This window comes from Orycteropus afer, unplaced genomic scaffold (genome assembly GCF_000298275.1).
Source record: "Orycteropus afer afer isolate SDZICR_OR568_19922 unplaced genomic scaffold, OryAfe1.0 scaffold00064, whole genome shotgun sequence".
NCBI classification, from domain to species: domain Eukaryota; kingdom Metazoa; phylum Chordata; class Mammalia; order Tubulidentata; family Orycteropodidae; genus Orycteropus; species Orycteropus afer.
The window spans coordinates 11,204,977-11,223,516 of record NW_006921651.1 but is presented as its reverse complement, the minus strand read 5'-3'; the positions used below and the strand labels follow the sequence as shown (position 1 = coordinate 11,223,516).

The following is an 18,540-nucleotide window of genomic DNA, read 5'->3' as shown; positions in this document are numbered from 1 at the left end:
CTACAGGAAGACTTTCTGTCTCTGTTGACTCTGAGGAAAGTCTTTGTTTCCTTTCAACATGTGTGAACCCAACATTCCTTGGAGATCTCCATGTGTCTTGGCATCAGTCTTCCACTGGGGCTAGGAGGTTCTCAGCACAGGGACCACTGGGTCCAGAAGATGTGCTCTGCTTCCAGCTCTTCTTTTTTGGTGGTAGTAGGTCCCTTGAGCTACCACAGTAAGTCTCTTCTTACTTATTTACTCTCTTTTATATCTCAGAGGAGATTGACTCAAGATACAACCTAGTCCTGTAGATTATATCCTGTCTCATTAGCATAACTGCCTCTAATCCTATCTCATTAACATCACAGAGGTTAGGATATACCCCACTTAGAATAATTACATCAGATCACAAAATGGAGGAGAATTACATAACACTAAGAATCATAGCCTAGCCAAGTTGACATATACTTTGGAAGGACATAACATTCTACCCTTTGGCCCCCAAAATTTCATCCCTTGTCACATGTAAAACACATTCATCCCATCATATAATCCCAAAAGTTTTAAATCAACTCCAAGTCCAAAATCTCCTGGCCCAAAATTCCTCTTCATCTGTGAACCTGTGAAATCTAGAGTACAAGTCATCTGTTTCCAAAGAACAGTGGTGGAACAGGCACAAGATAGGTCCATCACAAATGAAAAAAATAACAGTCACCAAGCAAGTCAAAAACACAGCAGAACAATTTATATTAGTTTTCAAGGCTTGAAAATAATCCTCTGTTCTCTGAGACCCTGGGTCCCAAGGACACACTTTGCTCCTGGCTCATCTTTCTTGATAGTACTCCTGTACTTCTCTGCTTGCCTCTCTCTTTTTATCTCTTGTGAGACAAAAGGTGATACATGCCACACCCCAAGGAAACTCCTCTTGTATCAGATCAAGGCTGTGACCTGAGTAATGGTGTTGCATCCTACCCTAACCCCTTACAACTGATTGGCTGATAACTTCATAGACAATCATTATATCGTTACATAATTGCCAAACCACTGAGAATCATGGCCCAGCTAAGTTGACACGTATTTTCTGGGGACATAATTCAATCCATGACACCATATATTCCTTTATTTATTTATTAGCATTTGCCTACCCAACCTTTTACTTTTAATCTTCTTGGGTTATTTTATTTTAGTTATATTTAACCTGGCTGCCCATACATTCCACTCATTCACCATATAACATGAGAAATGTGGCTGGTGCCTTGCTTATAATCCTGAACTACTGTCTACAAAATCCCTGAAAACCTCAGGTGGTAAAAAAAAAACAACTCCATGTTTGTATTCCCCCATCTGAATATTATATCACTTCAAATTTGTGATGCTTGAATTCAAAATATTAAAACTCATTGATTGCAAAATAAACCGAACATAGATGAAATAGATCATGTATCTCACACCATACACAAAAACTAACTCCAGATGGATCAAAGACTTAAATGTGAAACCTCAAACTATAAAGTTCCTCAAGGAAAAACTAGGGGCAAATTTAGGGACCCTAATATATGGCATAACTAAACTATCAAGCATAACCCAAAATGCACAAACAGCAGAAGAGAAACTAGACGAATGGGACCTACTAAAAATTAAATTTTTATGTGCTTCCAAAGACTTCTCCAAAAGAGTCAAAAGAGAACCTACAGATTTGGAAAAAATATTTGGCAATACGTATCTGACAAGGGACTTATCACTAGAATTTATAGAAAACTCCAACACCTTAATAACAAAAAGACAAATAATCCAATTAAAAATTGGGCAGAAGACATGAATAGATACTTCACCAAGGAGGATATTCAGGCGGCCATCAAACATATGAAGCCATTAGAGAGATGCAAATCAAAACAACAATGAGATACCATCCTGCTCTTGCACTAGTAGCAAAGTTCAACAAGACAGAAAATAACAAATGCTGGCGAGGATGTGGAGAGATTGGAACTTTCATACGCTGCTGGTAGGACTGTAAAATGGCACAACCACTGTGGAAAGCAGTATGTCAACTCCTTAAAAAGTTGGAACTAGAAATACCATTTGACCCAGCCATTCCATTACTAGGTATATATCCTAAAGAAGTGAGAGCCATGACAAGAACAGACATATACACACTCATGTTCATCGCAGCACTATTTACAATAGCCAAAAGACGGAAACCACCTAGGTGTCCATCAACTGAGAAATGGATAACCAAACTACAGTACATACACACAGTGGAATACTACGCAATCCTAAAGAATAACGTAGAATTTGTGAAACACCGCATAACATGGATGAACTTGGAGGACTTTATGCTGAGTGAAATAAGCACAGAAGGATAAATATTGTATTAGTCCATTATTGTAAAAGTCAAGGAAAGGTTTATCTATGGAAGGAAATTTTCTTTGTTGGTTACCAGGGGTGGGAGGGGAGGAGAGGAACACTGTTAGATAGATAGAGATAAGTATTGGTTTGGGTGAAGAGAAGGGCAATGTACCAAATGTGAGTGATCAACCTGGTGGCATTGAAGAAGAGGAAGACATAGAGAGGTACATGGGAGGTACAGACAACAAAGATGAACCCTTTTGCACATACAGTACTGCATTGTCAGTGAAGGTAAACATGGGTATACAGGTGGATAGATGGGTGGACAGGCTGAACTATTACGTAAGTCTGTGCAGTGGGGAGTGTACCCAAGACCATGTATAGCATTGGCAATGGTTCTACAAGTGTATGTTCTGTAAGAATTCCCAGGTGTATAGTAGAGGTGACAAGGGACAAGGGACAAGGTTGTAGTCACTTCTTGGTCACAGCCAGCTACCCAGAAGGAGAGAGTAGTTGGACCTGTGGGCTCAGGACCATAGTCGCAGGGGACATCAAGCTCAATTGGCATAACACACTACACAAAACATTGTTCCACCTCCTACTTTGGCGAGTAGCGACTGGAATCTTAAAAGCTTGCAAGCTGCCATCTAGATGCAATGGTGGGTCTCTCCTCATCTAGAGGAAAGAATAATGGAGAAAACCAAAGATTCGTGGAAACAATTAGTCCAAGTGACTGGTATACCATGTGATCCGCAGCCTATACAACTATGAGGCCAGAAGAACTAGATGGTGCCTGGCTACCTCTGTCAACCACTTAGAGGGGGATCTATGTAGGAGATCCTGGACAGAGCAAGAGAACAATGTGGATCAAAACTCAAAATCATTTGGAGAAAAAAAAATGGGGGGACCAGGTGTGTTGGTTTGATAGAGCCTGGTGGAACCACTCAGACTATGGTCCCTAGCTGCCCTTCAGGTCTGGAATTGAACCCATAACTGTGGCTTCCAGACAAACAAAAGACAGGCATAGGAGTTGAACATTTACCTGAGGTAGATACACTCCTTGGAGAGAACAACCATGGGAGAAGAAGGGCTTTTTTATGCACAGGGAGACAGCTTAGGGGACAGAAGTGCATGGGGGGATGGACATAGGGAAGAGATAAGTATGGGGAGGAAGTGGGAGGAGAGCTGTTGCATTGGGGTAAATTGTGGTCAATGTCATGAGACAAAGTGTGTGAACTGCTGTATGGAAAGTGAATTAGCTCTGTAACCTTTCACCCAAATCACAATTAAAAAAAAAAAGATGAAAGAGATCAGCTACCTGTTCGGAAAATAAGGTATTGAACTGGTCTATCTCTAGGATCCTTCTAGTTCCATTATGCAAATACATCATCCCTGGAATTTCTTTACATTTTTTTCCCCCTCACTCCTGAGTGCTTCTCCGAACACCTCTCTGCTTCCAAGATCCAAGACCTCAATGGAAAGGACCACCTCCAGAATGCCAGTGGGATCCACTGCTTATGACTATTCCCAGCCTCCCAGTTGGCTTTGCTCTTCATCTTAACCAGTGACTCCTCTCTGACTCTACAAGGGCAAGGGCATCATTGGAGGCCACTGTGTAAAACTCATCTGCAGACCTTGTTGTTGTTGTTAGGTGCCATCAAGTCATCTCTGACTCATAGCAACCCTGTGTACAACAGAAAGAAATACTGCCCAGTCCTGCCTCAGACTCACAATCCTTGCTATGCCTGAGGCCGTCGTTGCAGCCACTGTGTCAATCCATCTTGTTGAGGGCCTTTCCTTTTTCACTGACCCTCTACTTTATGTGATATCCTTCTCCAAGGAGTGGTCCTTTCTGACAACTTGACCGAAGTAAGTGAGACAAAGCTGGCCATTCTTGCTTCCAAGGAGCATTCCGGCTGCACTTCTTCCAGGAAAGATTTGTTAGTTCTTCTGGCAGTCCACGGTACTTTCAGTATCCTTCGCCAACACCACAGCTCAAAAGCATCAACTCTTCTTCAGTCTTCCTTATCCATTCTCCAGCTTTCACATGCACATGAGGCAATTGAAAATATCATGGCTTGGATTAGACACATCTTGGTCTTTAAAGAGGTATCTTTGCTTTTCAACACATTAAAGAGGTCTTTTGCAACAGATTTTCCCAGTGCAATACATCTTCTGATTTCTTGACTGCTGCTTCCAGTGGTGTTGATTATGGATCCAAGTAATATGAAATCTTTAGCAACCTCAATCTCTTCTCCATTTCTGCAGACCTTAGACAATCCCTATACACAGTAGGTTTCAAGAAATATTTTCTCAAAGAATGATTTATCTGATGATATTAAAGCAGCCATGGAATGTGTGGTTACCAAGAGTAATTTTTGTAATTAATTTTTTTCTATAGTGCACAAGTATTAATTTTGTCATCATCAAAATGACAGCAACTTTGTTTTTATAAATTCAAGAGTATGCAAAGTAAACTTTAGCCCTGCTCTTGTCCAAAGTCCTTTATATGTCAAATTTTATGGGCTTCAAATTACTGAAAATTTTCAGTATAGCAGATCTGGAAACAGAAGCCTATCTCTACTGGTGTTAACAGCAGTGTAGGATAAAACTACTTTAATTTTTCTGTTTCTGAGATCCTGAAATAGATCAGTTGCAGGAAGATGTTTTCAACTGTAAGGAGCACAATAGTTAGGGGCTCAGCTACAGTTGAAAGGTTGGTGGTTCAAGCCTGCCAGCTGCTCCATGGGAGAAAGATGTATCAGTCTACTCCTGTCAAGACTTACAGCCTTAGAAACCCCATGGGACATTTCTACTCTATCCTACAGAGTCTCTTTGAGTCTGAATCTACTCTACAGCAACAAGGTTAACAGATTTTTCCAACTATAAACAGCTCAGTTTACCAATTTAAGTAATAAATGACTACTTAAATTCATTGTTTACAAACCAAGTCCCACACCAGATGGAAGAATGAAGAATTCTTTAAGGGAAAGAACACAGTTTTGAAGACAAAGATAAAGAAAGTGACCATCCATGAGGATGGGGAAAGTCAAATTGGGCCCAGTTTGTCTCCAGGAAATGAAGGAAGGCTGCCTCTTCATAGAGGATTTTTCTAATTACACTGACCAGCAAGCACCGTTGGGGGAAACAAAGACTGGAAGATAAACAAAACTGGTATCTGAGAAAAAGCAAAACAAAAACCCCAAAACACAGAACTGACATTTGTGACTTAGGTCCATAACCTAGGGCTTTCCAGGCATTTGAGGGCTACTCTCTCGATTCTTGTGATATCTTTTAGCACATGTCGGTGCAAACAGTTAATGTGCTCTGCTGCTAACTGAAAGGTTGGAGTTTTGTGTCTTTTTTGGAAGAAAGGCCAGGTGACCTCCTTCAGAAACAGTGGCTGCAAACCGTGGAGCACAGTTCTCTGACACACACAGGGTTGCCAGGAGTTGGAGTCAACACTATGGCAACTGGTTTTCACTATGCACTTAATGTTTTCTCTTAACTGCTCATAAGTGAATTTTTTTTTTTTTTTAATTTAGGCTTGTCTTAAACAATAGTATCCAAAAAACTATGAATCTGATGTGTGTAATTTTTAAATATAGATATAAACATACATTTTTTTTTAATGTTCAGCTATGCAGTCCATAAAATTATGTCATATGTCTCCAGTGAGTGCTACATTGGGAAGCAGTTCTGTAATGGAACCCAAAGACCAGCATGGGAAACAGGTCTAAGCTGAGGCAGTTAAAGAGAGAAAATCTTTCTCTAGAGCCGTGTTTCTCAAAATAGAATTCTTGAGCTCTGAGGTGGTTTTAAATTATAGTGACTCCCACTGAGAGACATCTTTCAGTTGCGTCTAAGAGGGCACATGACTGCTTCAACCAATAGGGTACAGGGAAGTGATCCTATGTGAAGTTTGAGGCTGGCTCATTAAAGGTCATGCAGCTTCTACCTTGTTCTGTGGAACATTCTTGAATCCCAGAGACTCCCTGTAAGAAATTCAAGTATTTACTCAGGGAGCTTCTGTAAAGGTGCTTTGGTCAACACTTCTAACTGAGCCCATCCTTCCTGATGTTCCCACCACAGTGTCAGACAAATGAAGGAAGCTACCTTGGGCCCTCCAGACCAACACGCACACTGGTTATATATCCTAGTGACCTCTACTAGTTCCATATAGAACAGAAGCATCCTGTTCATCCAGCTAAGCCTACCTGAATCCCTGACCCACAAAATTGTGAGTTTTAATAAAATTCTTTGCTTTTAAACCAAAAAGTTAGGGGATGGTTTATTACACAGCAGTAGATAACTAGAACAGATTGACTACATCCGAATCGCCAAAGGAGCTTGTTAAAATGCATATTCCTGGGATCCAGCTGAAATTGATGGAACCTGAGTCTCTGGAACAGAGCCCATGAATCTGAATTCTAACTCAGCTTCCTGAGTGTCTCTGGTGGACACTATGGTTTGAGAAACATTTCTTTGGAACTATTGATTAATCCATTCTTTTGTTCAGTCAGCCAACATCTATTGACCCCTTACTGTGAGCTTGATCTTGTCCTAGCCCTGAGGCTAATTAGAAATCAAAGACTATTATGCCACCATCTCTTCCCTAAGGGACACCAAGGACCAGCCAAGTGCATTGAAGGAGAAGACTCTAAATCTTTTTCTCTGTGGGAAGCTGAAGGACAAATCCTAGTATATAATAGCTATATTTGGTTCAAGGCTTCTGATATTTAGTCCGAGACTGTATTAACTGGTCATGGCTAACCATCTATTTCCTGGCTAAGAATCTAGATGTAATCTAGATGTAAGAATTAGATCATTGGTTTTTCAGGATCAATCATGTCAGCAGCATTTTGAGGTCTTTAAGGGTGGTGGCTGCTGGAAGTTTTCTGTTACCTTTTATAAGAAGGAAGCCCAGGTCTCTGTGGGCAGGGCAGAAACTGCCTCAGCCCATACCCAGATTTATTTGCCCTTTAAAATACATTCATATTTATTTTTCCTCTAAGTAGAAGAGTGATGATAGATAGTTTATGATAGAAAATGGGAAGATACAGAAAACTATTTAAAACAAACAAACCAAACCACACTCAGGCGTCTAACCACAGTCTACTAGAACAGTTAAGAGATTGCCTCAGAGGGGCACACCTGGGCTTGGATCCTGGCTTCATTTAGTTTCTCTAAGCCTTGGTTTTCTCATGTGAAATTATATTGGTCACCTCCTAAGACTGTTGTGAGACTTAAAAATATAGAGTATACATATGTGTGTGTAGTTATTATTTTTGTTGTATGGTTTATTATACAGCAGTAGATAACTACTGGAGTATTTATTACTAGTCTTTTTCCTTTGTGTATGCCTTTATTTTACTGTGGCTTGATTATTTTGCAACAGCTACTCCTCCACTCCCCCAGGCATCCCGGGTGTTGATGTCAGAAAGCCAAACTATGTAGAAGGCAATCCTAAGTGAAGAGATGGTGTGGAGGTAGTAAGAGTCTGTGAGGAGGAATCTGAACTTAAAAGATAAGCCCCCTCCTCAACTACCATCTCCTCCATTCATCTCCCTGTGAGGCAAAACCCAGATCTTAGAGAGCATGACAGCCTCCCTGTGGCTTCTCCATGTTGGTATGTAGCTATAGCAACTGTTCTTTCTGTTTTCTGGGACAATTATTCATGTCCTACAATCTTATTGTAGTCCATATGCTATGGAATATATACTTATAAAACAACAACAACCCATAGCCATTGAAGCAATTCTGTCCCTACAGGACAGAGTAGAACTGTCCCATAGCTCCACCATGAAGCCCTCTCCATCTCCCAGCTTACATTAGCTCTCTTCCTTCTCTGAACACCACCTGCAGAACTTTTTCATGCATCATATCTTGGCACATTTCACATATTAACCATCTATTTCATGTAATCTTTAGGGAAGCAGACTGACACATCTTTCTCCCACAGAGTACCTGGTGGATTTGAACCACTAACCTTTTGATTAGTAGCCAAGTACTTAACAACTGTGCCATCAGAGCTCCTGAAACAACAATAAAAAACCCCACTGCCTTCAAGTTGATTTTGACTTCACCTATAGGACAGAGTAGAACTGTCCCATACAGTTTCCAAGGCTGTAAATCTTTACGAAAGCAGACTGTCCCATCTTTCTCCCATGGAGCATCTGGTGGGTTTGAACCACTGACCTTTTGGTTAGCAGCTGAGTTCTTTAATCACTGTACCACCAGGGGTCCTCCCAGGGCTCCCAGGGGATATAAAAGAACACAACATAAATTCTGTGCGGCAGCAGCAATGGTGTGTCTAATGTGTTCTATAGGAAGTGTTATTCCATCTATTTTTGTGCCCTTTGGAGGGGATCTTTTTAAATTTTTCACTGTGATGTGTATCCAGATGTTATTCCTCCTGTGGTACAAAGGGTGGTGTGTATCCAGATGTTATTCCTTCTGTGGTACAAAGGGTGGTGAGTAGCTCCTTCCATTGTCACTGAACAGCACAGACACAGAGGGGTAGCTGAGTGTGGTCAAGCTACAGGTTTGGATTAAAGCAGACCTAGGATCAAATCCCTAGGGTAATATACCTGTGGCTCTCTTTTCTTATTTTTAAATAGGGACAAAACTACCTCATAGTGTTATTGAATTAGGTAAGGGAAGGTGTGAAATCCACTTTGCACATCTCATCATATTTTACCTTGTCTTCTCAAGCCACCCTTTGAAATCTTCTGTTCAGCTTTTACTTTGTCATTTCTTCTATTCATTTGGTTGTTGTTGTTGTTATGTGCTGTTGAGTCGGCCCCGACTCATAGCGACCCCTCTTTGGGTTTTTGAGGCAGTATCACTACAGAAGTAGATTGCCCCATCTTCCTTCCGAGGAGTGGCTGGTGGGTTTGAACCGCCAGCCTTCTGGTTAGCAGTCAAGTGCCTTAGTCAAGAGCGAGTTTCAGAGTCTCTTCTCACATCCATGTTGGTCTAGGCCAGAACAGAGATCATTCTCTAAACGTTGCTGTTGTCGGTAGGTGCTGTCCAGTCAGTTCCCATTCAGAGACCCTATGCACAACAGAATGAAACAGTGCCCAGTCCCGCGTTGTCCTCACAATCATGACTATCACTGCAGTCACTGTGTCAGTGCACCTCGTTGAGGGTCTTCCTCTTTTTCGCTGACCCTCTGCATTACCAAGCATGATGTCCTTCTCTAGGGACTGGTCCCTCCTAAAAACATGTCCCAAGTACGTGAGGCAAAGTCTCATCATCCTTGCTTCTAAGGCGCTTTCTGGCTGCACTTCTTCTGAGACAGATTCTTCTGCATCTTCTGGCTGTCCATGGTGTATTCATTATTCTCCTCCAACACCACAATTCACTCTTCTTCAGTCTTCCTTATTTGTTGTCCAGCTTTTGCATGCATATGAGGCTATTTGTTGAGGATCAGTTTTATTTTTAATTTGTGTAATATCAGTGCTTTTACCAAAAAAATCAAAACACAATAAAATATTGTGATGAGGTCAAATTGCTATTAAAATCTTTAATTGTTGACCTTCATTTTCTGTATTTTCCTTGTTGGGAACCAGTGACAAGTGTTATAAAACCCTGAACAGTATCGTGTGAGTGGTTTAAGAAGGTTTGTTTGCTTGATTTTTGTTTTTGTATGTGTTGTTTGATTTTGTTTTTGCTAGTTCTTAGAGGAAGAATTGAAAGTTTAAATCAGTTCATATGAATTATAATCTGTTATTCATAAATATATTACCTGTATGAGAAAGATACATGGTTCTCACCCAGTTGTGTGAGTTCAGACCGCCCCACAGTGCCCAAGGAAAGCCTGGGTGAGAGGACCCTGCTGACACCCTGAATTTCAACTTCTAACCTCCAGAAGTGTGAGAAAATAAATAAATTTCCATTGATTAAAGCCATCCATTTTATGATACTTCGTTAGGCAGCCCTAGCAAACTAAGACCCGTCCTTCAAGACCAGACACAAGTCCTAGCTCCACCATGAAGCTCTCTGTCTCTCCCAGCTCACATTAGCTCTTTTCCTTCTCTGAACACCACCTGCAGAACTTGTTCATGCATCATATCTTGACACAGTCCACATCGTTAACTGTAATTTCATGCAAGATATCAATGCTCAGAACCTTCCCTTTCTTCCATGGTATACCCCAACACCACTATCACCACTACCACCACCTTTCAAGAAAACTAGGACAAAAGGAAAAAAAAAACAACCTGATGAATCAGAGTCAATAAGAAAAAGGAGAAGGAGAAAGAGGAAGTCAACAAGGAGGAAGAGAAAATAATTCTATTTTTTTGGATGTGTGGGTGTGCTGTTTGCTCTTGCTATTTCCCAGATTTTCAGCCTGAAAGGGCCTTAACAATCATTGGGTCTAATGTGTCATTTTATTGAGAAGGAACCTGTCTCATAAGTGGCTGCTCCTCCATAAAACTCAGCTGGGCCAGCTCCCTCTGAATTACCCACCCAGCTAGGCCTCTCCATTGCTCTTCCCCCACAGTTTCTGAGAGACACCAGGAGCAGTCTGAAGTGGCTTCATCTGCCTAGTCACTGGCATCTTCACCGCTTTATTCCCCCAACTCCATCTGTTCAGATAGCCACACACTGTCTCCACGTGCTGTCTTCACACATCTAAACCAACAGATGTGCTCCTGAGTACTACTTCACAATCAGTGCTTAGTACTACTTCACCATCTTCTGGGGCTGGGCCACCGGGTCCTTCCATTTCCTGTTAAATACTCTTCCACAATTCATATGGAATTATTCAGATGAGACTGTGTAACAGAAAACAGAGCCCGAGACTAGACGTCACAAGTTTTAGGTTGTACTTCCAGCAGGCTAATTTCTAGCTGGTGTGATTCAGGGCATGTTAATTTACCACTCTGGGTCTCAGTTCCCTCCTGTAAGAAATGATGACAATATTATGCTGACATTGGAAGTCTATTAAAAAACTAGAAATAACATACTTGACCAAGAAAAGATGATCACAAGGGTACACATTATTGACCAAGTATGTGAGCTTTCCCAAACTCCAAACTTACTGCCATTGAGTCAATTCCAATGCATAGTGACCTCCTTTGGGTTTCCAAGGCTGTAAATCTTTATGGAAGCAGACTGCCTCATCTTTCTTCTGAAGAATAGCTGGTGGGTTTAAACCATTGACCTTTGGGTTAGCAGCCAAATGCCTTAACCACTATACCACCAGAGCACCTTATGTCACTAAACCTTTCTGTTCTTCAGTCTCCTCACTTTTGAAGTATGAATAATACAACACTTGAGGAGCTATGAGAGTGTTAAATGAGATGGTGTATGTACAGTGTCCGAATCATGGTAAGTGCTCACTAGTTGTTAAGGAAAAGATCCCTGCCCATCTTAAATCACAGGGTTGTGCTCCAAACTAAGTATAAAGCAATATTTACCAAAAGTTGGTCAAAGATCAACTTAGCGGGGTGCAACAAGAAAATCTACACCTATACCAATTTCTGTTTGGGTCATGATATAAAATATATTTCTAACTATGAGTCACAGTTAAACAAGTTTGAAAAACACTGGATTAAGACCCTCTGCAAATAAAATAGCACATGAAAACCACATGTAGAAGGCTAAATCAGAAACCAGAGCCAGTTGCCATCAAGCTGATTCTGACTTATGGCCACTCCATGATTGTCAGAGTAAAACTATGCTCCATAGGGTTTTCAATGGCTGATGTTTTTCAGAAGTTTAGTGCCAGCCTTTTCTTCCCAGACACCCATGGGTGGACTCGAATCGCCAACCTTCTGGTTAGCAGCTGAGCTCATTAATCATTTGCACCACCTAGCTGCAGCAGTTCATGGACAAGGAACTGCCAGAAATTCAACCCAGTTTCAGAAAAGGAAGTGGAATGAGGGATATCATTGCTGATGTCATGTGGATCTTGGCTGAAAGCAAAGAATACCAGAAATATGTTTACCGGTGTTTTAATGACTATGCAAAGGCATTGAGCTGTATGGCTCATAACAGATTATGCATAACATTGCAAACAATAGGAATTCCAGAACACTTAATTGTGTTCCTGGGGAACCTATACACAGATCAAAAGGCAGTCATTTAAACAGAACAAGGGAACACCGCATGTTTAAAATCAAGAAAGGTGTGCATCGGGGTTGTATCCTTTCACCATACTTATTTAATCTGTATGCTGAGCACATAATCCAAGAAGCTGGACTATATGAAGAATTGGAGGATTCATCAGGATTGGAGGAAGACTCATTAACAACCTGCAATACGCAGATGATACAACCTTGCTTGCTGAAAGTGAAGAAGATTTGAAGCACTTACTGATGAAGATCAAAGACTACAGCCTTTAATATGGATTTCACCTCAATATAAAGAAAAAAATCCTCACAACTGGACCAATAAGCTACATCATGACAAACGTAGAAAAGATTGACATTGTCAAGGATTTCATTTTACTTGGATCCATAATCAACACCTATGCAGCAGTCAAGAAATCAGATGATAAATGGTACTGAGTAAATCTGCTGCAACAGACCTTTTTAAAGTGTTAAAGAGCAAAGATGTCACTTTGAAGACTTTTCAATAGCCTCATATGCATGTGAAAGCTGGACAATGACTAAGGAAGACTGCAGAAGAATTGACATTTGAATTGGGACATTGGCAAAGAATACTGAATATACCATGGACTGCCAGAAGAACTAACAAATCTGTTTTGGAAGAGATATGGCCACAATGCTCCTTAGAAGTAAGAATGGCCTCTCATACTTTGGTTATGTTGTCAAAAGGGACTAGTCCCTGGAGAAGAATATCATGGTTGGTAAAGTGGAGGGTCAGCGAAAAAGGAGAAGGCCCTCAACAAGACGGCTTGACACAGTGGCTGGAACGATAGGCTCAAGCGTAGCCAGAATTCTAAAGATGGTACGGCACTGGGCAGGGTTTCATTCTGTTGTGCACAGGGTCACTAGGAGTCAGAGCCGCTGGACGACACCTAACAACAACAACAAAGTAGAGGGTTGATGACAAAGGGGAAGACCCTCAACAAATGCACTGACAATGGGCTCAAGCAAGCAGTCATTGCTAGGATGGTGCAGGGCCAGCCAGTGTTTTGTCCTGTTACACACAAGGTCCCTATGATTTAGAACTGACTTGACAGCACCTAATAACAACAGGTGCTATTTCAAGGACAATTTCATCTTCCATCTTCACTAGAACTTGGTTTTCCATTGACAGTGGAGTCTTGTTAATACTTCCTTAATTCTTCTTGCATTTGACATGAAACAAAGACCACTGTTCTGCACTGATGACAATAAAAGAGAGAGAACTCCCTTGAATGGAGGCCTAAATTCATCAAGCCTAGGCCGAAGTTGAGGAGCTCTGGTAATGTAGTGCTTAACTCATTTGGCTGTTAACTAAAAGGTTGGTGGTTCAAATCTATCAGCTGCTCCACAGGAGAAAGATAAGGCAGTCCTTTTCCATAAAGATTTACAGCCTTGGGAACCCTATGGGACAACTCTACTCTGTCCTGTATAGTTACCATGAATCAGAATCAATTTCATAGAAGTGGTTTTAGGCCAAGGTCTAGTGTGTGTCTTTCTCCATCCAATGGAATGTTCTGAATACCTTGAGAGAAAATTATTTTGAAGCCCTTTTAGCTGGTAACTTTATCTTGCACTTTGCAGTGATTCCGTCACCCACATTGTGGCAGAAAACAACTCTGGTTCAGATGTTCTGGAGTGGCTTCAGGTACAGAAAATAAAGGCCAGCTCACAGCTAGAACTCCTCGATGTCTCCTGGCTGATAGAATGTATGGGAGCGGGAAAACCAGTGGAGATGACAGGAAAACACCAGCTTGTGGTAAGTGTCACAGCTGTGATTGTCATTGCCCCTTGCTCAGTGGTTAAGGTCGCTGGTTTTAGAAGCACATCAGTAAACCAGTTGCTGTAGAATTGATTCTGACTCATTGTGACCTCATATGTGTCAGATTAGTACTATGCTCCATAGGGTTTTCAATAGTTGATATTTTGGGAATTAGATTGCCAGGGCTTTCTTCCAAGGCACCCCTGGGTGGACTCAAACCTCCAACCTTTTGGTTAGCAACTGAATGCATTAATTGTCTGTACCACCCAAGGACTCCTAGAATCGCACAGATTCTAGAGGTTAAACCCCAGATTCTCTGCTTAATCCCAGTGTGACCTCGGGGAAGTCACTAAGTTTTTCTGAGCTTTAGTTTTCTCTTCTATGTTATAAGATAACAATAGGGCCTGCAGCATAAGATGGCGGATTAGAAAACACACATGTAAAGCCTTTACCACAGTGTCTGGTATATAGAGTAATGGTAACTATTGTGAACAAGTTTACATACAAATATTTCAAAATATCCAAGTTTTGACGTTCTGGTAGCCGGACAAGAAGAGGATTCCTATTTCTTGTTCTTATTACGATAATTCTGAAAGAAAAGGATAAAGAAAATTGATCTCTTTACTCTAAATCCTTGAGCAATAGTGCCAGAACCTCAGGAAGAAAGAGGGTTAGGACCATAACTATATAAATTCACAGAAAAGGAAAATTATATTTAATTGGTGGCTCTTTTTCTTATTTTTATTTCTCATTGCAAAAATAATACATGTTAGCTGTAGCAAATTCACACATTAGAGATGTAAATAACATAACATTTGAGTCTCCCCATGCATTTATTCTCCTTCCATAGCCAGCCACCATTAAATTGCTTCCAATTTTTTCTTTATCAATATTTATTGCTATTATTCATAAGGTTTTCACTGGCCAATTCTTTGATAAGTAGATGGCCCCTTCCTTGTTCTTGTTATTAAAAATGGGTGCTTATGCATTTGTTCAGGTGAAAGGAGACTATTCAGCCAGCCCCAATCCAAGTCCTCAGAAGACTCCACCACCTGCTGTAAAAAAGATCTCACAATACGCGTGTCAGAGAAGAACCACCTTAAACAACAATAACCACATATTCACGGTAATGGGGCTTTGCAGCAACACCCCAAATGAATGGCTTGCAGTTTCTTTCTATTTATCTACAAATTAAATTATGAAAATTTGGGAAAGTTTTCCCCACACCCACCCACCACTTACTATCATGATCTCTGGTTCTCGTTGCTGTCAGAATAGGTCCCCTTCTTTAAAGGAAATGGAGAAATATATTTGAATTCTTTTAAAAATTTTGTTGTAAATTTAAATTATGTTTTTGGCAAGAATTTACACAGCAAAATAGATTCCCATTTAACAATTTCTATACAGTGACACGAGGAGCTCTAGTGGTACAGTTACTTAAGTCATCTGGCTATTAGCTGAAGTTTGGTGGTTCAAACCCACTAGCTGCTCTGGGGAAGGAAAGTGGGGCAATCTACTTCCGTAAAGATTCACTGCCTCGGAAACCCGAAGGAGGTCACTATGAGTTGGAATCGACTCGATGGCAGTGGATTTGGTTTGGTTTGGTTTTATACAATGGCGTTGGTTACATTTTTCACAATGTGTCAACTTTCTCTTTATTTCTGTTCTGGTTGTTCCATTTCTATTAATCTAGCTTCCCTGCCCCCACCTTAACGTCTCATCTTTGCTTTAGGGTAAATGTTGACTATTTGGTCTCATACAGATAATTTTTTAAAGAAGCATAGTACTCGTGGGTGATATTGTTTATTTTATGCACCAATCTGTTATTCAGTTGAAAGGTGACTTCCAGGTATGGTTTCAATACATAGTTTAAAGGGTATCTCAGGGCAATAGTCTCAAGGTTCCTTAGTGTTTATCGATCCAATGAGTCTGGACTTTTTTTTTAATAATTTGAGTTTTGTTCTACATTTTTCACTCGTTCTATCTGGGACCATCTACTGTATCCTTTGTCTGGATTATATTCTTTAGAGATAGTAAATTATTATCGATTGAGCATTGGTGATGAGCACACTTCTCAAAAGGCAACTATTCTTTAAAACCAAATACTCAAATTCGTCCAATACGTAGTAAGAGCAGATTACGTATAAACAGCAATAATGCACAGTTAGCCTTTGCTGGGAAACTAAGAAGATAGAGAGTCAGTGGAACTGGATTCTAGCCTGATAAAGTAGCTTGGGCAAGTCAGGCCCTCTCTCTGAGCCTCAGTTTCTTCATCTCTTTAATAAGAAATTAAGTTCTTGTTGGGAGCTCTGGTGGCTTAGTACACAAGGCAACAGCCGCTACCACATGTGATGAAAGGAGCTCTGGTGGCACAGTGCCTAAGGCATTTGACTGCTAACCAGAAGGTTGGTGGTTCAAACCCACCAGCCACTCTGTGGAGGGAAGATGGAACAGCCTATTTCCTTAAAGATTTACCTCCTGGGAAACCCAAAGGGGTCAATATAAGTCAGAATGGACTGGATGGTAGTGAGTGAGTGAGTGTGAGGCATAAGGAGCCAGAAGTCATACACCTGTGGCTAACCACCTCTGCCAGAAATGCAAAATGCTCCACTTTGAATAATCCTGGCCTTGGGGTGTGGGACGTAAGATTACATCCATTCACTCAGCAAGCCTGTGTTGAGTGCTGTGTTTTATGTACCTGCTAAGAGACAGGACCTGGAGTTCTGGTGGTGCAGTGGTTAAGGTATTTGATTGCTGGCCAAGAGGTTGGTGGTTCAAATCCACCAGATACTTCATGGAAAAAAAGAATGAGATAGTGTGCTCTGTCAAGACGTACATCTTTGGAAACCCCTTGGGGCAGTTTTACTCTGTCCTAAAGTGTCGCTATTGAGTCACAATCGAGGCGGTGACAGTGGGTTTTGGGTTATTAAGAGATACAGATGTCCAATCAAGACAGCATTCTAGCCACAGTGTGGGGAAGATTCCCCACAGTTAGGAAATGCTAACCAGAAGGCTGGCAGTTCAAACCCACCCAGCAACTCTGTGGGACAAAGTCCTGGCAACCGGACAAGCCAGTTGTGAGTATTAGGGTCCTCACTGCATCCTCTATTTGAAGCAAGATTTGTTATCTCACAAAAGTGAGAATGAGGTCACTTTTCGACCAGATTATTTTTGAACATCTGTTGTTGCGTGCCTCCGTGGATTCAAACTCAGCAACCCAATGTGACAGAGTAGAACTGCCCCACAAGGTTTCCTAGGCTGTAATCTTTATGTGAGCAGACTACCATTCCAGATCTTTTCTCCCATGGAGAGGTTCATGGCTTGAGACTGCTCTCCCTTGGCTCAGGAGCAGATCTCTTAACCACTGCATCACTATGTTTCCTTGAATATATAATGGCAGGGAACTCCAACTCTGGTGTCTGTTTTTCCAATTCCACTCCACTCAAGCCAACAGACATTAACTGGGGGGGGGGGGGGCTTTGCCCCAGGCACAAAGCTGTGGGAGACCCAGTTCTTACCTTTAAGGGGCAATCAGGCAACATCAACATTTAAAGCAGAGCAAGAAGGCACTTGTGAGTGACCCCTGCCTCAAAGGCTAAATAATAGACTGTACTTTGCTCACTTGGATTTCTTCTTCAGGATGCCTTTGAGATACTGGCTGAAAATTGTGAGTTTAGAGAAAATGAAGGGTCTTATGTGACATTTATGAGAGCGGCTTCTGTGCTGAAATCTCTTCCATTCACAATCATCAGCATGAAGGACACAGAAGGAATTCCCTGCCTGGGGGACAAGATAAAGTGTATCATAGAGGTAAGGGAGAAATGTGATCCACCCCACCTCCTACTATTTATTTCAGAGGTTGGAATTGGTATTGAGAGAGAAAGACAGATAGAGATACTTCTAATAGATTTTCCTTTCAACTCCATAGATGGCTTCTTTTCCTTTATCTGGATATTTGGATGGATGGATATAAGTAGAGAGATACAGAGATACATGCGTGAGTGCACATATATGCACAATCCATATCCTAATATTACTACAGCTAGAGTATGGGGGTCAGCTAGTGAAAAAAGAACCTTCATATTATTATAAATCATGGTGAAAGACTCACGTGACCTGAACTCTCAACAGTAGGGGAATGGTCTGACTTCAAACACAGTCTGTGCAAAGGACCGCAGCTTAACTCAAGAGACATCACCCTCCAGAACAGTGGCAGAGAAGACATGCAATGAAGCTGATTCTGCACCTCTGTTTGCTTCAGAGAGAGATGTGGGGTGGGGGGGGGCGGGGGCTTATTTATTTAACGATGTTTTATGAGGCCTATTTAGTAGTAAGTTTCCAAACAGTCAA

The 18,540-nt window shown here is 41.2% G+C and overlaps 1 protein-coding gene across 1 annotated transcript in view; it reads left to right on the top strand.

The window, feature by feature from the left end:
• The window catches only part of DNTT (DNA nucleotidylexotransferase), a 41,092-nt gene that overhangs the window by 4,689 nt on the left and 17,863 nt on the right, over positions 1-18,540 (top strand). Inside the window, exons 2-4 of the mRNA XM_007940004.2 lie at positions 14,013-14,187; positions 15,188-15,316; positions 17,830-18,000. Of these exons, the coding sequence (XP_007938195.2) occupies positions 14,013-14,187; positions 15,188-15,316; positions 17,830-18,000 (475 nt within the window). The remainder of the gene's footprint in view (positions 1-14,012; positions 14,188-15,187; positions 15,317-17,829; positions 18,001-18,540) is intronic.